Source organism: Sander lucioperca, chromosome 2 (genome assembly GCF_008315115.2).
Source record: "Sander lucioperca isolate FBNREF2018 chromosome 2, SLUC_FBN_1.2, whole genome shotgun sequence".
Classification (NCBI taxonomy): Eukaryota; Metazoa; Chordata; class Actinopteri; order Perciformes; family Percidae; genus Sander; species Sander lucioperca.
This window is the reverse complement of record NC_050174.1, coordinates 37,420,837-37,436,609: the sequence shown is the minus strand read 5'-3', so window position 1 is coordinate 37,436,609 and position 15,773 is coordinate 37,420,837. Positions and strand designations below refer to the sequence as shown.

The following is a 15,773-nucleotide window of genomic DNA, read 5'->3' as shown; positions in this document are numbered from 1 at the left end:
TCATAAAAAATGACCCTGAACCGAATAATCGATTATTTAAATAGTTGGTGATTACTTTAATAATTAACAACTAATGGATTAATCTTTGCAGCTCTACAGAGAAGGTTTCAAAGCTCAGACATGAAGAGAACGTTAACAGTTCATACTGCAGCTCATCGCAACGTATGAAGCCTCAACAGACAGCGACACAGGAGAGGAAACAATCAGCGGCTCTAACACTGTGTGAAAACACACTGACTTATGAAGAGACTACACACTTATACACAAACACACTCTGTTATTCCAACATGAAGGTCCTGAGGGAAACCCCCAGTCTTTGTTCTTGAACCTCCCGTGGTTACCATGCCTACAGGGTAATGTCACACAGAGTGGAGAAATGAACTGAGTTAACCTGACTCAGCGAGTGGGTTTAACCAAACAGCGGCGTCGGTGAGTGGTGGTTTATGGTGGCTGAAGTCCGAACTTAAAGTTACATGATCTCCTGGAAGCCAGAAAGAGTTTTTTTATTTAAACCCCAGAACAGGGTCTCTGGTTCACCTTGGTTCCAGTTCTGGTCCAACTATAGTTCTGATCTGTGTGTTTAGATTGGATTAAACAGATGCACATAGTCAGATAACGTGGGTTGGAATGGTTAACCCATAACCCTAATTGTACGTGTCCATTGTCAACGTCATTTCCACGCTTCCCATTAATTTCTATGGGAGCAGCCGTGCAATGCATTCTGGTAGCGTCGCGGGAACTTTGGAGAAGCGGGGCGTCGAGTCACCTGCTCCTCATTTGCATAAAGTTGAATACAGCCAACTTTATGCAAATGAGGAGCGGCTGGCTCGGCTCGTCGCCTCTCAAAAGCTGACGAAAATCTTTTAAACTGACCGTTGTCGATCTGAAATGAGGACAGATTCAGCAACTGCATGGCCTATTTCTCGCTTAAAATGTTTTCAAAAACACGTTTCGGTGAACTGTTTTCGCAAAATAAGAGATCGTATTCCAAACAAGCCGCCATTATGGAGGTTTTGAAATCCGGGAGCAGACAGACCCACATGACGCGTGCGTCCAATCAGCTGCAGCCATCACGGTTCTTTGCTCAGTGAAGAGAAACTGACAGCTGCTGCTGGCGAGCCCACTAGTGTGCAATGCTGGGAAGCAGGACGATCCCTTCCGTGAAAACAACGCCTATATGGACATGTACCATAACCCTAACTGCATGTGTCAGACGACAGAGATAGGAGTTTCATGTTGGCCACTGACATTTTCTTTAACTTAGGCAACATCTACACTACTACTACTTTTGCTTTAAAAATGAATATATTTTGCTACATTTACGCCTCAAGTCCGCACTACTCTGGCATTTCCGAGCCCCTAAAACGGAGCCATTTGGAAACACTGCTGCCCCCCTTTTGGTCTGAAAATTATGAGTTTGTTTTGTAGTCTAGACGCCGGGTACAAACTTGAGACCTTTGGAAAACAATGACGCACGTCAGTCGGTCTTACCGGTTAGGTAGGCTTGCGTTCAGTAACAGTTCCACCTAGTCGTCGATCTAAATCCCTGGTGAAGGGTCATGTAATATGCATTGTCAGTTAATATCTCAAATAATCTTTGAACCTATAACTGTTTGGACTCAATGACATCCCTATAATCTGCAACTTTGTGACAGAAATCGTTTTGTTGCAATCACTTTCATCACTACATCGTAGAAATGACAGGACTTTTTATCACTGTATCATGAGCCGTGAGCTCTCAAGACTGAACTAAACTGCTGCAGTATATCAGTGCGGTCGTCCCTGCTTTCATTCCAAAATTCCATCGATAAAAACTCAAACGCCTCACTGCAATCAAAGCAACAGGCAACCAAATCATATAATTCTACATAAAAACCATTGATAATCAAACTGATGATGTCAGTGGCCCTTTAATAAAACCCAAAATACAGACAGTTACACAAACATTAAATAATGACATCAGTCGAAAAACATTACAGAGTTTTTACTGGACGCTGTGACCACAAACCACTGAAAACACAAAGTCAATGGGAATTCTGCGGGGAATACGGCGGGAATATGATGATGGACAGACAGACAAACACAAACGGACCGACCGACAGCCGAGTTAAGACGGACAACAGTGATTACTTACAAGAAACAGACAAAGAAAATACATTTTAAGATGTAAAAAGCCAAGACACCAACAGGGATTTGGGAATTTTCTGAATCCTCAGGAGTCCCATCACACTAACAAAATATTTAGCCTCAAACTGTGCAGCTGAAGTTTTCCTTTCTTTCTGATGTTTGGGTCTGTTTTCACTGACTCTGCGCTGACAGCTCGTCCCGTCTCATATCTGTCCAAAAGAAAACTCCCGTAAAAAAAAAAATACACTCAGAGGACGAGGTCAGAGCTGTGACTTCAGGATGTTTCTCCTGTTTGTACTGCACATTCTTTTCAATAAGGACGGCCTCGAGGTTCGGACCGGGAGGTCACCAGTTTCAATACTCGGGAAACTGCCTTCCTTTCCCTCAGCGAGTACGGTCAGACACAAGTGGAAATATTCCCTGTAATGTGACTCAACAACAACAATTCTCAGGTTCTGGTACTTAACTGGAGGGCAGCATTTTCCCTTTGGGAGACTTTCTTTCGAACACATTCTCACTCCCATCACATAAAATACAGACGCTTGGTCAGGTGCCTTTGGCGTTGTTACTGACGCTAAAAGTCTCCATTAGCTTCATATCCAAACAACACGTGTTAGAGGGAAATATTACATATCTTATTTTATTTATCTCATGGCTAGAGTTACTGGTTGCTATGAAAATTTAGTTTTCATATTCAAGACAAGATAAGATCATTATTAGACTGGATTACCATTTTGTCTCTTTGACATCCTGCTGGCCACTCGCAACAGCTCAATCTGCCGGCGATTTGATTTCGCCCTGCAGCTCAGGCTGGAAACCTGTACGTTTATCTATCCTGCTTCCGTTACAAATTTGCGGGAACCAATCACAAACTGGCTTATCCATCTGGCGCGCTATTGGCGGGTTTAACACGATGACAATAGAGAAGCGACCAAGCAGCCAATGTCGCTGCTACGTCACCCGGATCGTTGGTCTGATTGGTTGAAGGACTATACAATTGCGTACAGAGTCATTTGAACTATGCCCGTTGATCACGCATCTTGTGCAGTAGAAAATACAGAGCAGACTCCCCAGACTAATGTTCAATCTTAAAAGATTGAGCTTGGTCTGTTGATAGCCAGACTAGAAGAGCTGTGCACTGTGATTTAACTTGAAACAGACATTTTTCTGTACAACAAAACAGGATCTATTTGAGTTACTAAAAATGTGGGTGGTAAGTCACACTAATTCAGACTTTGGAATCAAACTTTTCCAAGTCAAACAAGTTTCTGGTACTTTAAATGAGATTGATTGGTTACTTGGCAGATTCACATTTCACATTGAAAATGTAAAATGGTCGTAAACCATCACTAAGAGGGTAAGATACCTTCTACTTTTCTTCCTTCCTTTTTTCTTCCCATTCTTTCTTGCATTGTTTACGTCTTTTGTCCTTCTGTCTTTCCAGTTTTTCTTTCTCTTATTTTTTGCCTTTGATGCTTTCCTTTACTCCCCCTGTTTCCTTCTTTAACTGATCTGAAAGCACAAACACGTTCTATACTTTCTTTTTGATAGTTGAGTACATTTAATTGCACATTCAAACAACTTAATTTAGGAGCAGAAGTATTTTTAATTGTGGGTTTTTACTACTTTTATATACGTTTTTATGTTTTATTTTTTAGATGATTTGTTTGGGCTTTTATTGCCTTTAATTTATAGGATAGCTTGAAGACAGGAAAGGGGATGACACGCAGCAAAGGTCCGCGGGTTGGATTCGAACCCGGGCCACTGCCAAGGACTTAGCCTACATGGGGCGCACACTCTACTGGGTGAGCTAGAGGTTGCCCCTGCTTTTATATAAGTTTAAGTTAATAAACCTAATGTAAATAACCTCTTTCCGTCATTGCTTCTCTTTTTGTAATGTTTGACTGCACATTCGTATTATACTTAAAGCTATAGTGCGTAGTTTCTGTCTCCCCCATGAGGAATATTAAGTAATGACAACAAAACTGCCGGCGCGTCCACATGATGCAAATTTTCCGTGATCGCGCAGTAAGCTAGTAGCCAAGGAGGACACGGAGGAATAAAAAAACATGATGGACTCTTCAGAAAAGGTAAGTATCTTCACTCCAGTTTCCGGACGACACAATCTTCTGAACACAGCCATACTAAGAAATACAGAGAGAGTTGTGTGGAGCTGATAGTCTTAATTAGCTTTGTAGCAACTCATTTGTAGCTTGAATGTAACGGACGTTCATTAATATCAAAAGGTTATGCACTAAAGCTTTAAGTAAAACATTTAATACAGGAGAGTAAACAAAGAAAGTAACTATGCAGGTTGCAACTAGCAAATATTTCCATTATCAATAATATGTTTAAGTAAAGTAAATGTTTTAGTGTATTAAATGGCAGAAAACAGTGAAAAACAGCCAGACAGCCCAGACATCTGGTTGTATCCAAAATACAAATATATTTAGTTTACAATGATATAAATCAGAGAAAAGCATAAAAATCTCCACTTTAGAGAAACTGGAACCAGAAAAAGAATAAGACATTTCTGTCCATTAATTTCCTGCCAATTGATTAACTGATTAATCATCTAATTGATTTAGCACTAAACTAAACTTTATCTATAAAGCAAGCTACTGAAAATGTGCTTTAAAGGATGCTTTCTCCACTGTCCTACATCAGACCTCATGTATGAGGTTAAAAATCACAAAACATATTATATATATATATATAGATATTAAAATAATATCAAGTGTCAACATCTCTTTGTCACGAGTACAGAAACAGTGAGTGATGAAGCTCCAGGTCCGAGTGTTAAAGAATTATTCCTCCGTAAACTCAAACACTGAGCTCGGCCTCGCAGGAGATCAATGTGTTGGGGCGTAATATACTGCAGCACCAGAAAATCCTCCTCTGTTCCACCCAGACGTAACGGCAAGTGTCTTAATTAAAACTGGCCCTTCCCAGACACCATAGACAACATGACACAAGCTCTCTGATTGGCTATAGGACAAATATCTCTTCCTGTTTTGGGGAGCGTCAATAAGCGAGTTTAACAACCAGTGAGTTTTAATGGGATCTGCGTGTAAAGCTTCTTCATCAATAGGCCTAATGACCGGTTTAAGCCCGGCAGCCGATAATCTGCCGATGGTTAGAGCCGGGTTATCGGATCAGCAACACTGAGCTATAGAAAACCTTAATGTGGCCAATTCACTTTACCTTCTTCCTCCTCTTTCCTCTGGTTTTTACTGCCTATCCAGGAATACTTGGTATTTTAAACCTCCACACATTTATCCAGTAGTGTTTTCAGTCTTATGAGATGTATTTTTACACTCTGTACCTGTATATATATTGTATTGTATATCACTTTTCATTTTTCGTCATTTTTCCTGACCTGAATGAAGGTTTGATTACCGTAATCGTATAGGAACATGACATTTCTTTAAATTACATTTTTTTTTAAATTATTAAAGGACGGAAACGTCACTTTATCACTCAAGCAGCAAGTCAAAATAGGTGAAACAAAAAAAAAGAAAAAAACACAATTATATTTTAGTCAAGAAATGAATAGTCTGGCTAATGCACAGAATGCCAATGGTTGGATATTCACACTATAAATCTAACACATAATGACTGATGATTCTCCACCCGAAAACAGAGATTTCAAGAAAACATGTTGGGTGAAAAGTAAAATATTGCAAAAACAAAGTCATAACTTTATAAAAATAAAGATGTAATTTTTAGCGATGCATGATATGGATTATTTTTAGCCGATATCAATAATAATAATAATTACCTGCTTCTCATGGCGGGTACCAATAAAATAACCCATCGTTTCACATTTCACTTGAAGTTCATAACCTGTAGTTTATGCACACCTGAGGGTAAGAAAGGCTAAGATGTAGTGAGCAAAGAAGAATGATTAATTATTCCATAGCTCTGACCTAAATAAATAAACAGTTTCCACTCTTCAAATGTTAATTTCTTTCTTCTAGTAAAGTACATCACACAGACATACGTTGGCTTTTATAGAGCATTTAGCAAGAATTTCAAATTGCTTTGACAAAATCTGTCGAATCAGACATGTCAACAGATGAAATAATCAATACAAAACAAAAGCTTTATTATCAGCTCTATTTATTGGCTATAATTTCATTATCGGAATAATACCATAGACCGTACATAATAATATAAATTTAACCCATTATTGTACGATAATGTATTGACCCAATTCATATTGTGCATCCCACGTTATTTTAGATTATGAAGTCATAATTTTAGGTTGTAATATTAAAAAATGAAAAAAAAGTTTCACTCTCAAAAGTTGAAAAAGTGTTTGAGTGGAGGATCACTTTTAACATCATCTGTCAGTATCAGTTACTGTCAGTAAAGACACTCTAACAGCTGCATACTGACTGTAGAAGTCTTTGTACTGAGTCTGCATCAGATCAAATAATTAAGAAGAGTAAAATCCTGTTGTCATTGAACTCAACTCATTCTCTGTTTGAAGCACAAATCCTGACGTGACGAGCTCCTTGCTCCTGCTGGACTTGGCCTATGATATCTTTGCCTACCCACACCCCCCTGACCTCTGACCCATTGTAGGACGCCCCCAACCCCCCACACACACACACACACACCCCAACCCACCCACCCCCACCCCTCCTGATGTGCTGCTGCGGTTAACAGCAGAGAGACTGATGTCCGATCAACCGGCGTCTGACTGACCTTTACCAGCTCGGCCGCAAGGGACTCATCTATCTCTCTGTCTCCCAGCATCCTTCACTCCCTCTCTCTTTCTCTCCCCCCTCTCTCTCTAATGCTAATGCAGCTGTTTATAACTGCCACATTGACTTTCTCCTGCCACTGTATGTAAATACAATCTGCTCTGATCAATGGACTGAGAGGTGACATGACGCTGACCACAAGCACACGCATGCACGCACTCACGCACTCACGCACTCACACACACACACACACACACACACACACACACACACACACACACACACACACAAAACTTAAACATGTACTATATGCACACAAGATCACTGAGTAAAATGTAAGACTTTTTAACAATTTTATAGCGGCTTCAAGAGTATAAAGGAAAACCAGCAGGGACGATACATCTTTTTGAGTACTTTCTAGCTATAACAATCATTTCTAATGATAAAAGCAATGGAATTAATGTGATCTGGCATTAAACGCATGAAAGGTTTACCAATTTTAAAATGATTAATTAATTTTAGGTTCTTGCTAAAATCTTCACTCCACTGATGATCTTCCTGCTGCTGTAGCTGACAGTGGGGACGATGTTTGACTGAAACTCCACAAAAAAAAGGACTGAATCATTGAACTGCCTCCTGCAGCAACAATCCACTATCACAACAATTCCACTTTCAGTTTAGAGGTGTAGAACATCTTTCTGACGCCCTGCAGCCATCTACACATAAATCTGCCTGCAGAGACAATATTTAATACTTGTAAATAAAATGTAAGAATTTTGAATACCTTCGAAGACCTGCAGTAATGTGCCACTAAATGGTCAAGTCAGGTTTAAAGGTCTCAAAAAAAAAATAAATAACAATAAGAATGTCTATCTCCACTCTTGGTCAAGTGATACTCAACACATTTCAGTCACGTCCATGTTGTCCATCTTTAAAAAGAGAAATATTGTTTTTTCATGTTAAAATTATTGATAGGCGGACTAACTCTTTTCACAGAACTGGTTCCTTTGAGATGATACATGAAAATGTATCGAACCTTTTGAGTTTTAATACTTTTTGTTGTTGTCCACCCCCACAAAACTTCTCTTCAATGCATTTACCAGTCATCCTGAGTTTGCACACGTAATAAAGATATATATATATATATATATATATATATATATATATATATATATATATATTAATGCACCACTGAGGCCTAAAGCTCATGAACACACAATAGTCAGAGGGATGACCATCCAAGGAGCTTATAAATGCACCATTAACCTTCCATGCTGCCGTCTGTCGGGGATTCATGAGCACTGGTACGTTTGAACGGTTTGACAGGCTGACTCGGTACATACCAGACAAAGAGTCATTCAAAAAGAGTTGTTCGTTCATTTCGTGTGATTTTGTACGCATTTTTTTTTCAAACACACATTCTCCATCACCTGTTATCCTCCTCACAGGGATTCGCCTCCTGTGCATGAAGGCATTAACACTGGACAGTTCACTTCCCACTCATCGTAATCTTGAACAATACTGTGAGACAGTTTGGACGTGAGTGATCAACATGTCCACTATAGTACCCATAAGTCCACACCCTTTCCCTCACAGCCTTTCTTACCTCCCAAAGGTGTCTGCTGTTTCTGACCGCTCCAGAATGCAGTTTGTCCAGCAGCAGATGGACTCCCTGAAACGGGCCGATCCAGGTTCCCTGAGGGATCCTCTGAGACGCACAGATCCCGTATCCCAGACCAGGAACAGTACTGGTGCACAGACACACCTGCACACACACACACACACACACACACACACACACACACACACACAACCACACACACACACACACACACACACACACACACAGAGATAGGTCAATAAAACAACTCTGCTCAGAGCAGATAGTTCTATTAATACAATTTATTTCTATGCATTGGGCAGCTGTTCAGGATCAGAGAAGACTCCCACAGGACAGCTGGGGCAAAAGTCAGTGGTGGATTGGAACCAAGTACATTTACTCAAGTAATGTACTTACTGTAAGTACAAAGTTGAGGTACTTACATACTTTACTTGAGTATTTCCATTCCATTTTAAAACATTGTATAACACAAAACAGACAGACAGACAGACAGACGGGAAGTCTCACCTCTCTGGGCAGATCTCTGAGCCAATCAGGGACGTCCGGCAGGGTGACAGGAGCCGCCGTGCTGCTGGTGCCGACGAGTCGACGCAGAGAGTGAAGAGGGCCGTGCATCGGACACTCGCCGTTCCTGTTATCTGCACACATGTCACAACCTGGGGACACAAGAGGAGATTCTACTGAATATTACCTTTTACAACCAGCAGACAAACAACATACACTTGATTAAACCATATATACATTACATTTACATTTCTTACATATCTAAATGCTGAGTTTAGGCCCTGAATCCAGTCTATGATTTTAATACTTTGTGTGTTTTAACAGTGAATTTGAATTTTTTTGGTACTCGCAGACGCTCAGAGGTGAACTTTTTGTCCTATCGCACAGATGCTTTATTCTATCATTTTAATTTGTCATGACTTTGGCAATCAATTTGTTACTAATGACGTTCATATCATAAGGAAAATTAAAAAAAAAAATCTAAATTTGAATTACATTTAATCAACCCTTGTTTTGACAGGGGGTCATATCTATCTACTTTTATCTATTGAAAGACCAATAAAATGAATAGTGTTGACGTTAAATTATTTTATTTTGGGGTCAAAGTGACCGTGGTTGGTTTCACCATACTGTCAAAATATAACAAACATAATATGTACCTGACATTACTATATACTGAATGATACCAGTATCAAAGGCTGGTAAATAAGTAAGTAAGTAAATATTTTTAATATGGATTGTACTTTGGATAAAAGCTGCAATTTGCATAGTTGTAGAAGTGTATAATATATATATATATATATACTATTTTTTTTTAAGATTATTGTTTTGGGCCATTTAGGCCTTTATTCATATAGGACAGCTGAAGACATGAAAGGGGAGAGAGAGGGGGGAATGACATGCAGCAAAGGGCCACAGGTCGGAGCTGAACCTGAATTAATAACATAACTAATAATGTTTTGAAAAGAAATCATTTTATTTTTTGATTTTGCTATAATGGTTGTTTCTGACAGTAGTTGATTTGGTTGTCTGTGTACAGCATTGTTATGTATTTTAATCTTTTAAAGACTAGTTTGTCCTTTGGTCGTATAAAATAACCATCTCACAAAGTGAAAAACTGAAAGGGAAGAAAAAGGGAAGAGGAAAAAAAAGGATTGTGGTGTTTGAAACTCTCCTAAAAAAAAAGGAAAAACTCCTAAAAAGTGCTCTCTGCTCTCTGCAGTGTTTTTCCAGGTTAAATGTGGCAAGAGCATTGCTGGGAATTAGCGAGTGTCAACATTTACTCAGAGATGCAGTCTGACAGTAATGGATGTTAATTGACTGTAGCAACATAATGAGAGATTATTATCTGGACACAAAACTCCCACAGAGCCACACAGAGCAGAGCGGGCTGAGAGGAACAGGATGTTAATGTTGCTTTTTTTCAGTTTTTCCCAAAATTAAATATCCGCAGTTTGAGAGGCTGACAGCTACTTTTACACCATGATTGATAGAAGTAAATTAAACCATATTACGGTCGTTTATAAACCACAGAATGAGACACAGGTTCACGGTTGAGTAAATGGGAAAAATGTTACAGGCTGAATTCTCCTCGATCCTCCACTTTATCTGGAAACCTATCAAACCAGTTCAAGTAGTCTTCACCAATGAGAACACTGTGTTTAATAGGATACTGTATGTCACCCTGTGTACCTGACAACTGTGTTCATTTGTCTAGATATTGAAAGAAAGTCCAGGGCACATCTGGTAGCTCACCTGGTAGAGCGTGCGCCCCATGTACCAAGGCTCAATCCATAACGCAGCGGCCCAGGGTTCGATTCCAACCTGCGGCCTTTTGCTGCATGTCTTCCCCCTCTCTCTCCCCCCTTACTGTCTACAACTGGCCTATCAATCACAGGCCAAAATGCCCAAAAAATAAGCTTGGCTGAACTGAAACTAAGAGTATTAAAAGTGGAAACCCCAACATAGTATTAAATATATTAAAGGTCCTATGATATGCTGCTTTTTGGATGCTTTTATATAGGCCTTAATGGTCCCCTAATACTGTATCTTAAGTATCTTTTATATAGGCCTTAGTGGTCCCCTAATACTGTATCTGAAGTCTCTTTTATATAGACCTTAGTGGTCTCCTAATACTGTATCTGAAGTCTCTTTATAGGCTTAGTGGTCTCCTAATACTGTATCTGAAGTCTTTTTATAGCCTTAGTGGTCTCCTATACGTATCTGAAGTCTCTTTCCCGAAATTCAGCCTTGGTGCAGAATTACAGCCACTAGAGCCAGTCCCACAATGAGCTTTCCTTAGGATGTGCCATTTCTGTGTCTGTAGCTTTAAATGCTATTGAGGAGGAGAGAGGGGGGGGCAAGGTGGAGGGTGGGGGTGTGGCCTAGACCAGCTTGCGGCCACGGTTGTAGCTCTATTTCCTCATGGGCGGCCAATTTCTCTGGGCAGCTGTGGGCGGCAGGCAAAGCAGAGAAAGGGGAGGTAACCTTTCCCCTTATGACGCCATAAAGGGAAGATTCCAGATTGGCCCATCTCAGCTTTCATTTTCTCAAAGGTAGAGCAGGATACCCAGGGCTCGGTTTACACCTATCACCATTTCTAGCCACTGGGGGACCATAGGCAAGCTAGTGGAATATTCATTCATATTCATATTCATATTAATGTTAAAAAAAACTCATAAAGTGAATTTTTCATGCCATGGGACCTTTAAAGGAAGAGTTTACCCTTTATGGGGAGACTTCAAAAAACTTCTTTTTGCATTTCTGTAGTTGTTCAGATGAAACAAGTGATGCATAACATGTTAATCAGTGAACTTTAGAGGTGCTGGTATTTTTACACTTTGGAGAGAGCCAGGCTAACTGTTTGCATCTGCTTTCAGTCTTCATGCTAAGCTAGGCTAACCCCATCCTGACTCCAATGTTGTACTTATACTTAATGCATGAACATGAGAGAGGTGATCGTCCATCCACAGTGAAGCACACTTATTTTCACAGCTTCGTTAGAAAGTTCACAGTGCAGATAGACGACAGAGGAGACGACAAAGGAGATGATGAAGAGGAGACTCAGACTCAAACTGTTGATGACATGAAAACTCACCAGACGAGCCGAGCCGCTGATCTGCTGCTGAGTTTCACTCTGAGCTCTGCGAGCTTTGATTTGTATATTTTCTTTAGCAGAACAACACTGGAGCTCTGATACACTAAGTACTGCAGCTGCTACAACAAACTGACACAAATACACACACAGACCTACTGCAGGTACGTAGGTATGTAGTTCAGTGCAAGGTAATTTTGTTTGATCAAACAGTTTCTGATATAAACCATATTTTCGCCAATTTTAGACTATTTGTTAAAAAAAACTGAAACTAACCCTAATCCTAACCCTAACCCTAACCCTGAAACACACTGAACTTAAGAGACAAGTAAAAACAAGTAAATATCAACATGTATGTTAATTAAAGAAGACTAAACTACTTGCCTGTAGTTTCCCACACTACTGCTCTAGACTAATCGCTGATTTACTGTTTTGGTTGCTTTTAAAATGTTCGTGTTTTACCTGTTACTAGAAATGTTGCCCTTTTCTTTGGCCATTGTATATTATAACAAGGGGGTCTTTAAAGGTATCATGGCATGAAAATTTCACTTTATGAGGTTTTTTAACATTAATATGAGTTCCCCTAACCTGCCTATTGTCCCCCAGTGGCTAGAAATGGTGATAGGTGTAAACCGAGCCCTGGGTATCCTGCTCCACCTTTGAGAAAATGAAAGCTCAGATGGGCCAATCTGGAATCTTCCCTTTATGATGTCATAAGGGGAAAGGTTACCTCCCCTTTCTCTGCTTTGCCCGCCCAGAGAATTGGCCCGCCCATGAGAAAGAGAGAGACATCATGGCTTGCAAACGAGTGAATCATGGCAGTTGGTCAAGGCCACACCCCCACCCTCCACCTTGCCCCCCCCCTCTCCTCCTCAATAGCATTTAAAGCTACAGACACAGAAATGGCACATCCTAAGGAAAGCTCATTGTGGGACTGGCTCTAGTGGCTGTAATTCTGCACCAAGGCTGAAAGAAAAGAGACTTCAGATACAGTATTAGAGGACCACTAAGGCCTATATAAAAGAGACTTCAGATACAGTATTAGAGGACCACTAAGGCCTATATAAAAGAGACTTCAGATACAGTATTAGAGGACCACTAAGGCCTATATAAAAGAGACTTCAGATACAGTATTAGGGGACCACTAAGGCCTATATAAAAGAGACTTCAGATACAGTATTAGAGGACCACTAAGGCCTATATAAAAGAGACTTCAGATACAGTATTAGGGGACCACTAAGGCCTATATAAAAGAGACTTCAGATACAGTATTAGGGGACCACTAAGGCCTATATAAAAGAGACTTCAGATAGAGTATTAGGAGACCACTAAGGCCTATATAAAAGCATCCAAAAAGCAGCATGTCATAGGACCTTTAAAAGTCTAGGGCTGGCCCTGAAAAATCTGACAGGTTTCATGTGATGTGAAATATCTTAAAAACACATGGATTTAACATGTAATGTCATTTATGTAATGGTAAACTACTAAGAATAAACACAAACACTACTAATACAGTCAAAGTTAAAGCTGTAAATGGGTCGTCTTCTCTCCAGAAAACCTTTCTTCTCTTCCTCCTCTTCCTCTCTCTCAGACTGATGAACTGGCTGTGAACTTGTTATGGCGTTCTCTCCTCGCTGCCCATCATTCAAAGTCAGTATTCCGTTACATCCATCGCCAGTGTTTAGACAGCTCCGCTCTGCCTCTGATCTCTGAGCGCCGGACCCCGTTTCCACTGACAACATCTGCGGGCACTTCTTATTATTTTGTTTCCACAAAACGACAATTTCTTTGTAAATGTATCTATTTTTAAAATCTTGATTTCAAACATTTTTATCCAGTTAAAACACATCTATTTTAAAAGTGCATGTATTTAAATGCCTCATTAACATATAAGTAACCTACATTTTCCTAAATTTGCATTAATCTGACTGAATGCAATTAATTGTAAGGGTAAAATAGAGTCACATCACAAGCAACAAAGGTTAAGGATCCGTAAAAAAAAAAAAAACTCCTGGACTCATCGTCAACAAAACATCACACTTCCTAGAGACTATCGATGCTAATAGCTGTGTTTGTTTCCAACACAGCTGTGAGTCAAGATGAAGACGGACCACACAGTGAGGCTTCACTATTACTCCGTAGACCCTCACGGAACAGACCTCTACAGAGAATCTGAGCCTGGTTTAGCTCCTAGTTTTGGTTTTATGGCTCTTTTATGGTCTGGTTCATCAAACAAACTCTTATAAGCTCTCTCTCTCTCATTGGTTATTGTGAAGGTAATCATGTTTGGGTTAAAAAAACAAAAAAAACAGTGTAAATATGGGATAACTGACCATTTAAGGATCCATCTGTAACCTAAACTGATGTCACTCCCAAATTGAATGACAGCTCTTTTAATTCGCAGATTAAAATCTGATTGTCATTGTGTTCAGGGCCATAACCAAATTCATCCAACGCAAACCCACCCACCTTAAGAAATGTAGCCACCAACCAAACTCTGTGCAATTTTATGAGTATTTCAAGGAGCACTTTCACGCACACACACACACACACACACACACACACACACACACACACACACACACACACACACACACACACACACACACAACACACACACACGCACACAAGTACTACTCAGTCTGTAACAGTGCTTCTGTGTCTCTAGAGAAGTTTTGTCAAGTCTGAAAAAGCAATGAACCCCGATGATGTCATAGTGATGTCATCAGGGTTATCTCAGCTTGGTGTTGGAGACTACAACTTTCTAAAAGAAAGCCTGTGTTACAAACTGGAGGTGCGGTGTGTGAAAGAGATGGACATTCCCCACAGAGAGAGGGCCCTAATGAAAAGGTGCTATCCAATGGCATTATGGGAAATGTAGGATCCAGTGTTTTTGAAGTTTGACCCATATTAGAGACTAAAAGACAGTATATGTGGAGTTCTATCATTCTTTTTTAAATAAAAACGTTATGGAAGTGGAACTTTAAGTCACTGAGAGAGTGAGAGCCCCTTTACTGTAAAAAAGAAAAGTCACAACATTTTACATTTGATTTATTCCTTAAACTGTATAATTATATGGTCCAGGTTGTTGTTCTTAAACCTTCTCAACCCTAAAATAAGCCAAGTCAATTCCAAAATCACACATTTGCTTTAAAAGTCTTTACATTTCATGTGCTTCTGCAGACAATAGATCACTTTTATTTAAATCTATCTTTTTTTGTTGTCACATACAGTAGTCTAAAATGTATGTGGATCATATGTAACGTGTGTAAATTGAAGAATGTAAATTGCTCCTAAAGTCGTTAATCTGCCCAGATTTTCTCCATCATAACAAGAGCAAAGAATTTACTAGAAATAATGTAGGCTACGTGTTAGCAATATATTTGAACAGTCATCTTACAGGAAGCAGAATAATAATTTATAATGAATGCAAAGATTATGATAACAAAAAAAATTATCACAAAAAAGTCTGATGACACACATATGACTCTTTGACCATTTGTTCTTCTTCTTATTGTTGCTATCATTATTGGTGTAATTAATAATCGAGGTCAGGAGTGTGTGTGTGTGTGTGTGTGTGTGTGTGTGACTGCTTTATCTACCCAACACACACACACACACACACACACACACACACACACACACACACACACACACACACACACACCCCAGAGACCTCAATATGGCCGTGTTGGGATGATAAATAGCGGCCGGT

General features: G+C 39.7%; 1 protein-coding gene across 1 annotated transcript in view; it reads right to left on the bottom strand.

Annotated features, from left to right (window-relative positions):
* prdm6 (PR domain containing 6) overlaps window positions 1-15,773 on the bottom strand; it is a 107,278-nt gene that overhangs the window by 87,808 nt on the left and 3,697 nt on the right. Inside the window, exons 2-3 of the mRNA XM_031305460.2 lie at window positions 8,968-9,116; window positions 8,446-8,604 (exon numbers count right to left, since the gene is read on the bottom strand). Of these exons, the coding sequence (XP_031161320.1) occupies window positions 8,446-8,604; window positions 8,968-9,116 (308 nt within the window). The remainder of the gene's footprint in view (window positions 1-8,445; window positions 8,605-8,967; window positions 9,117-15,773) is intronic.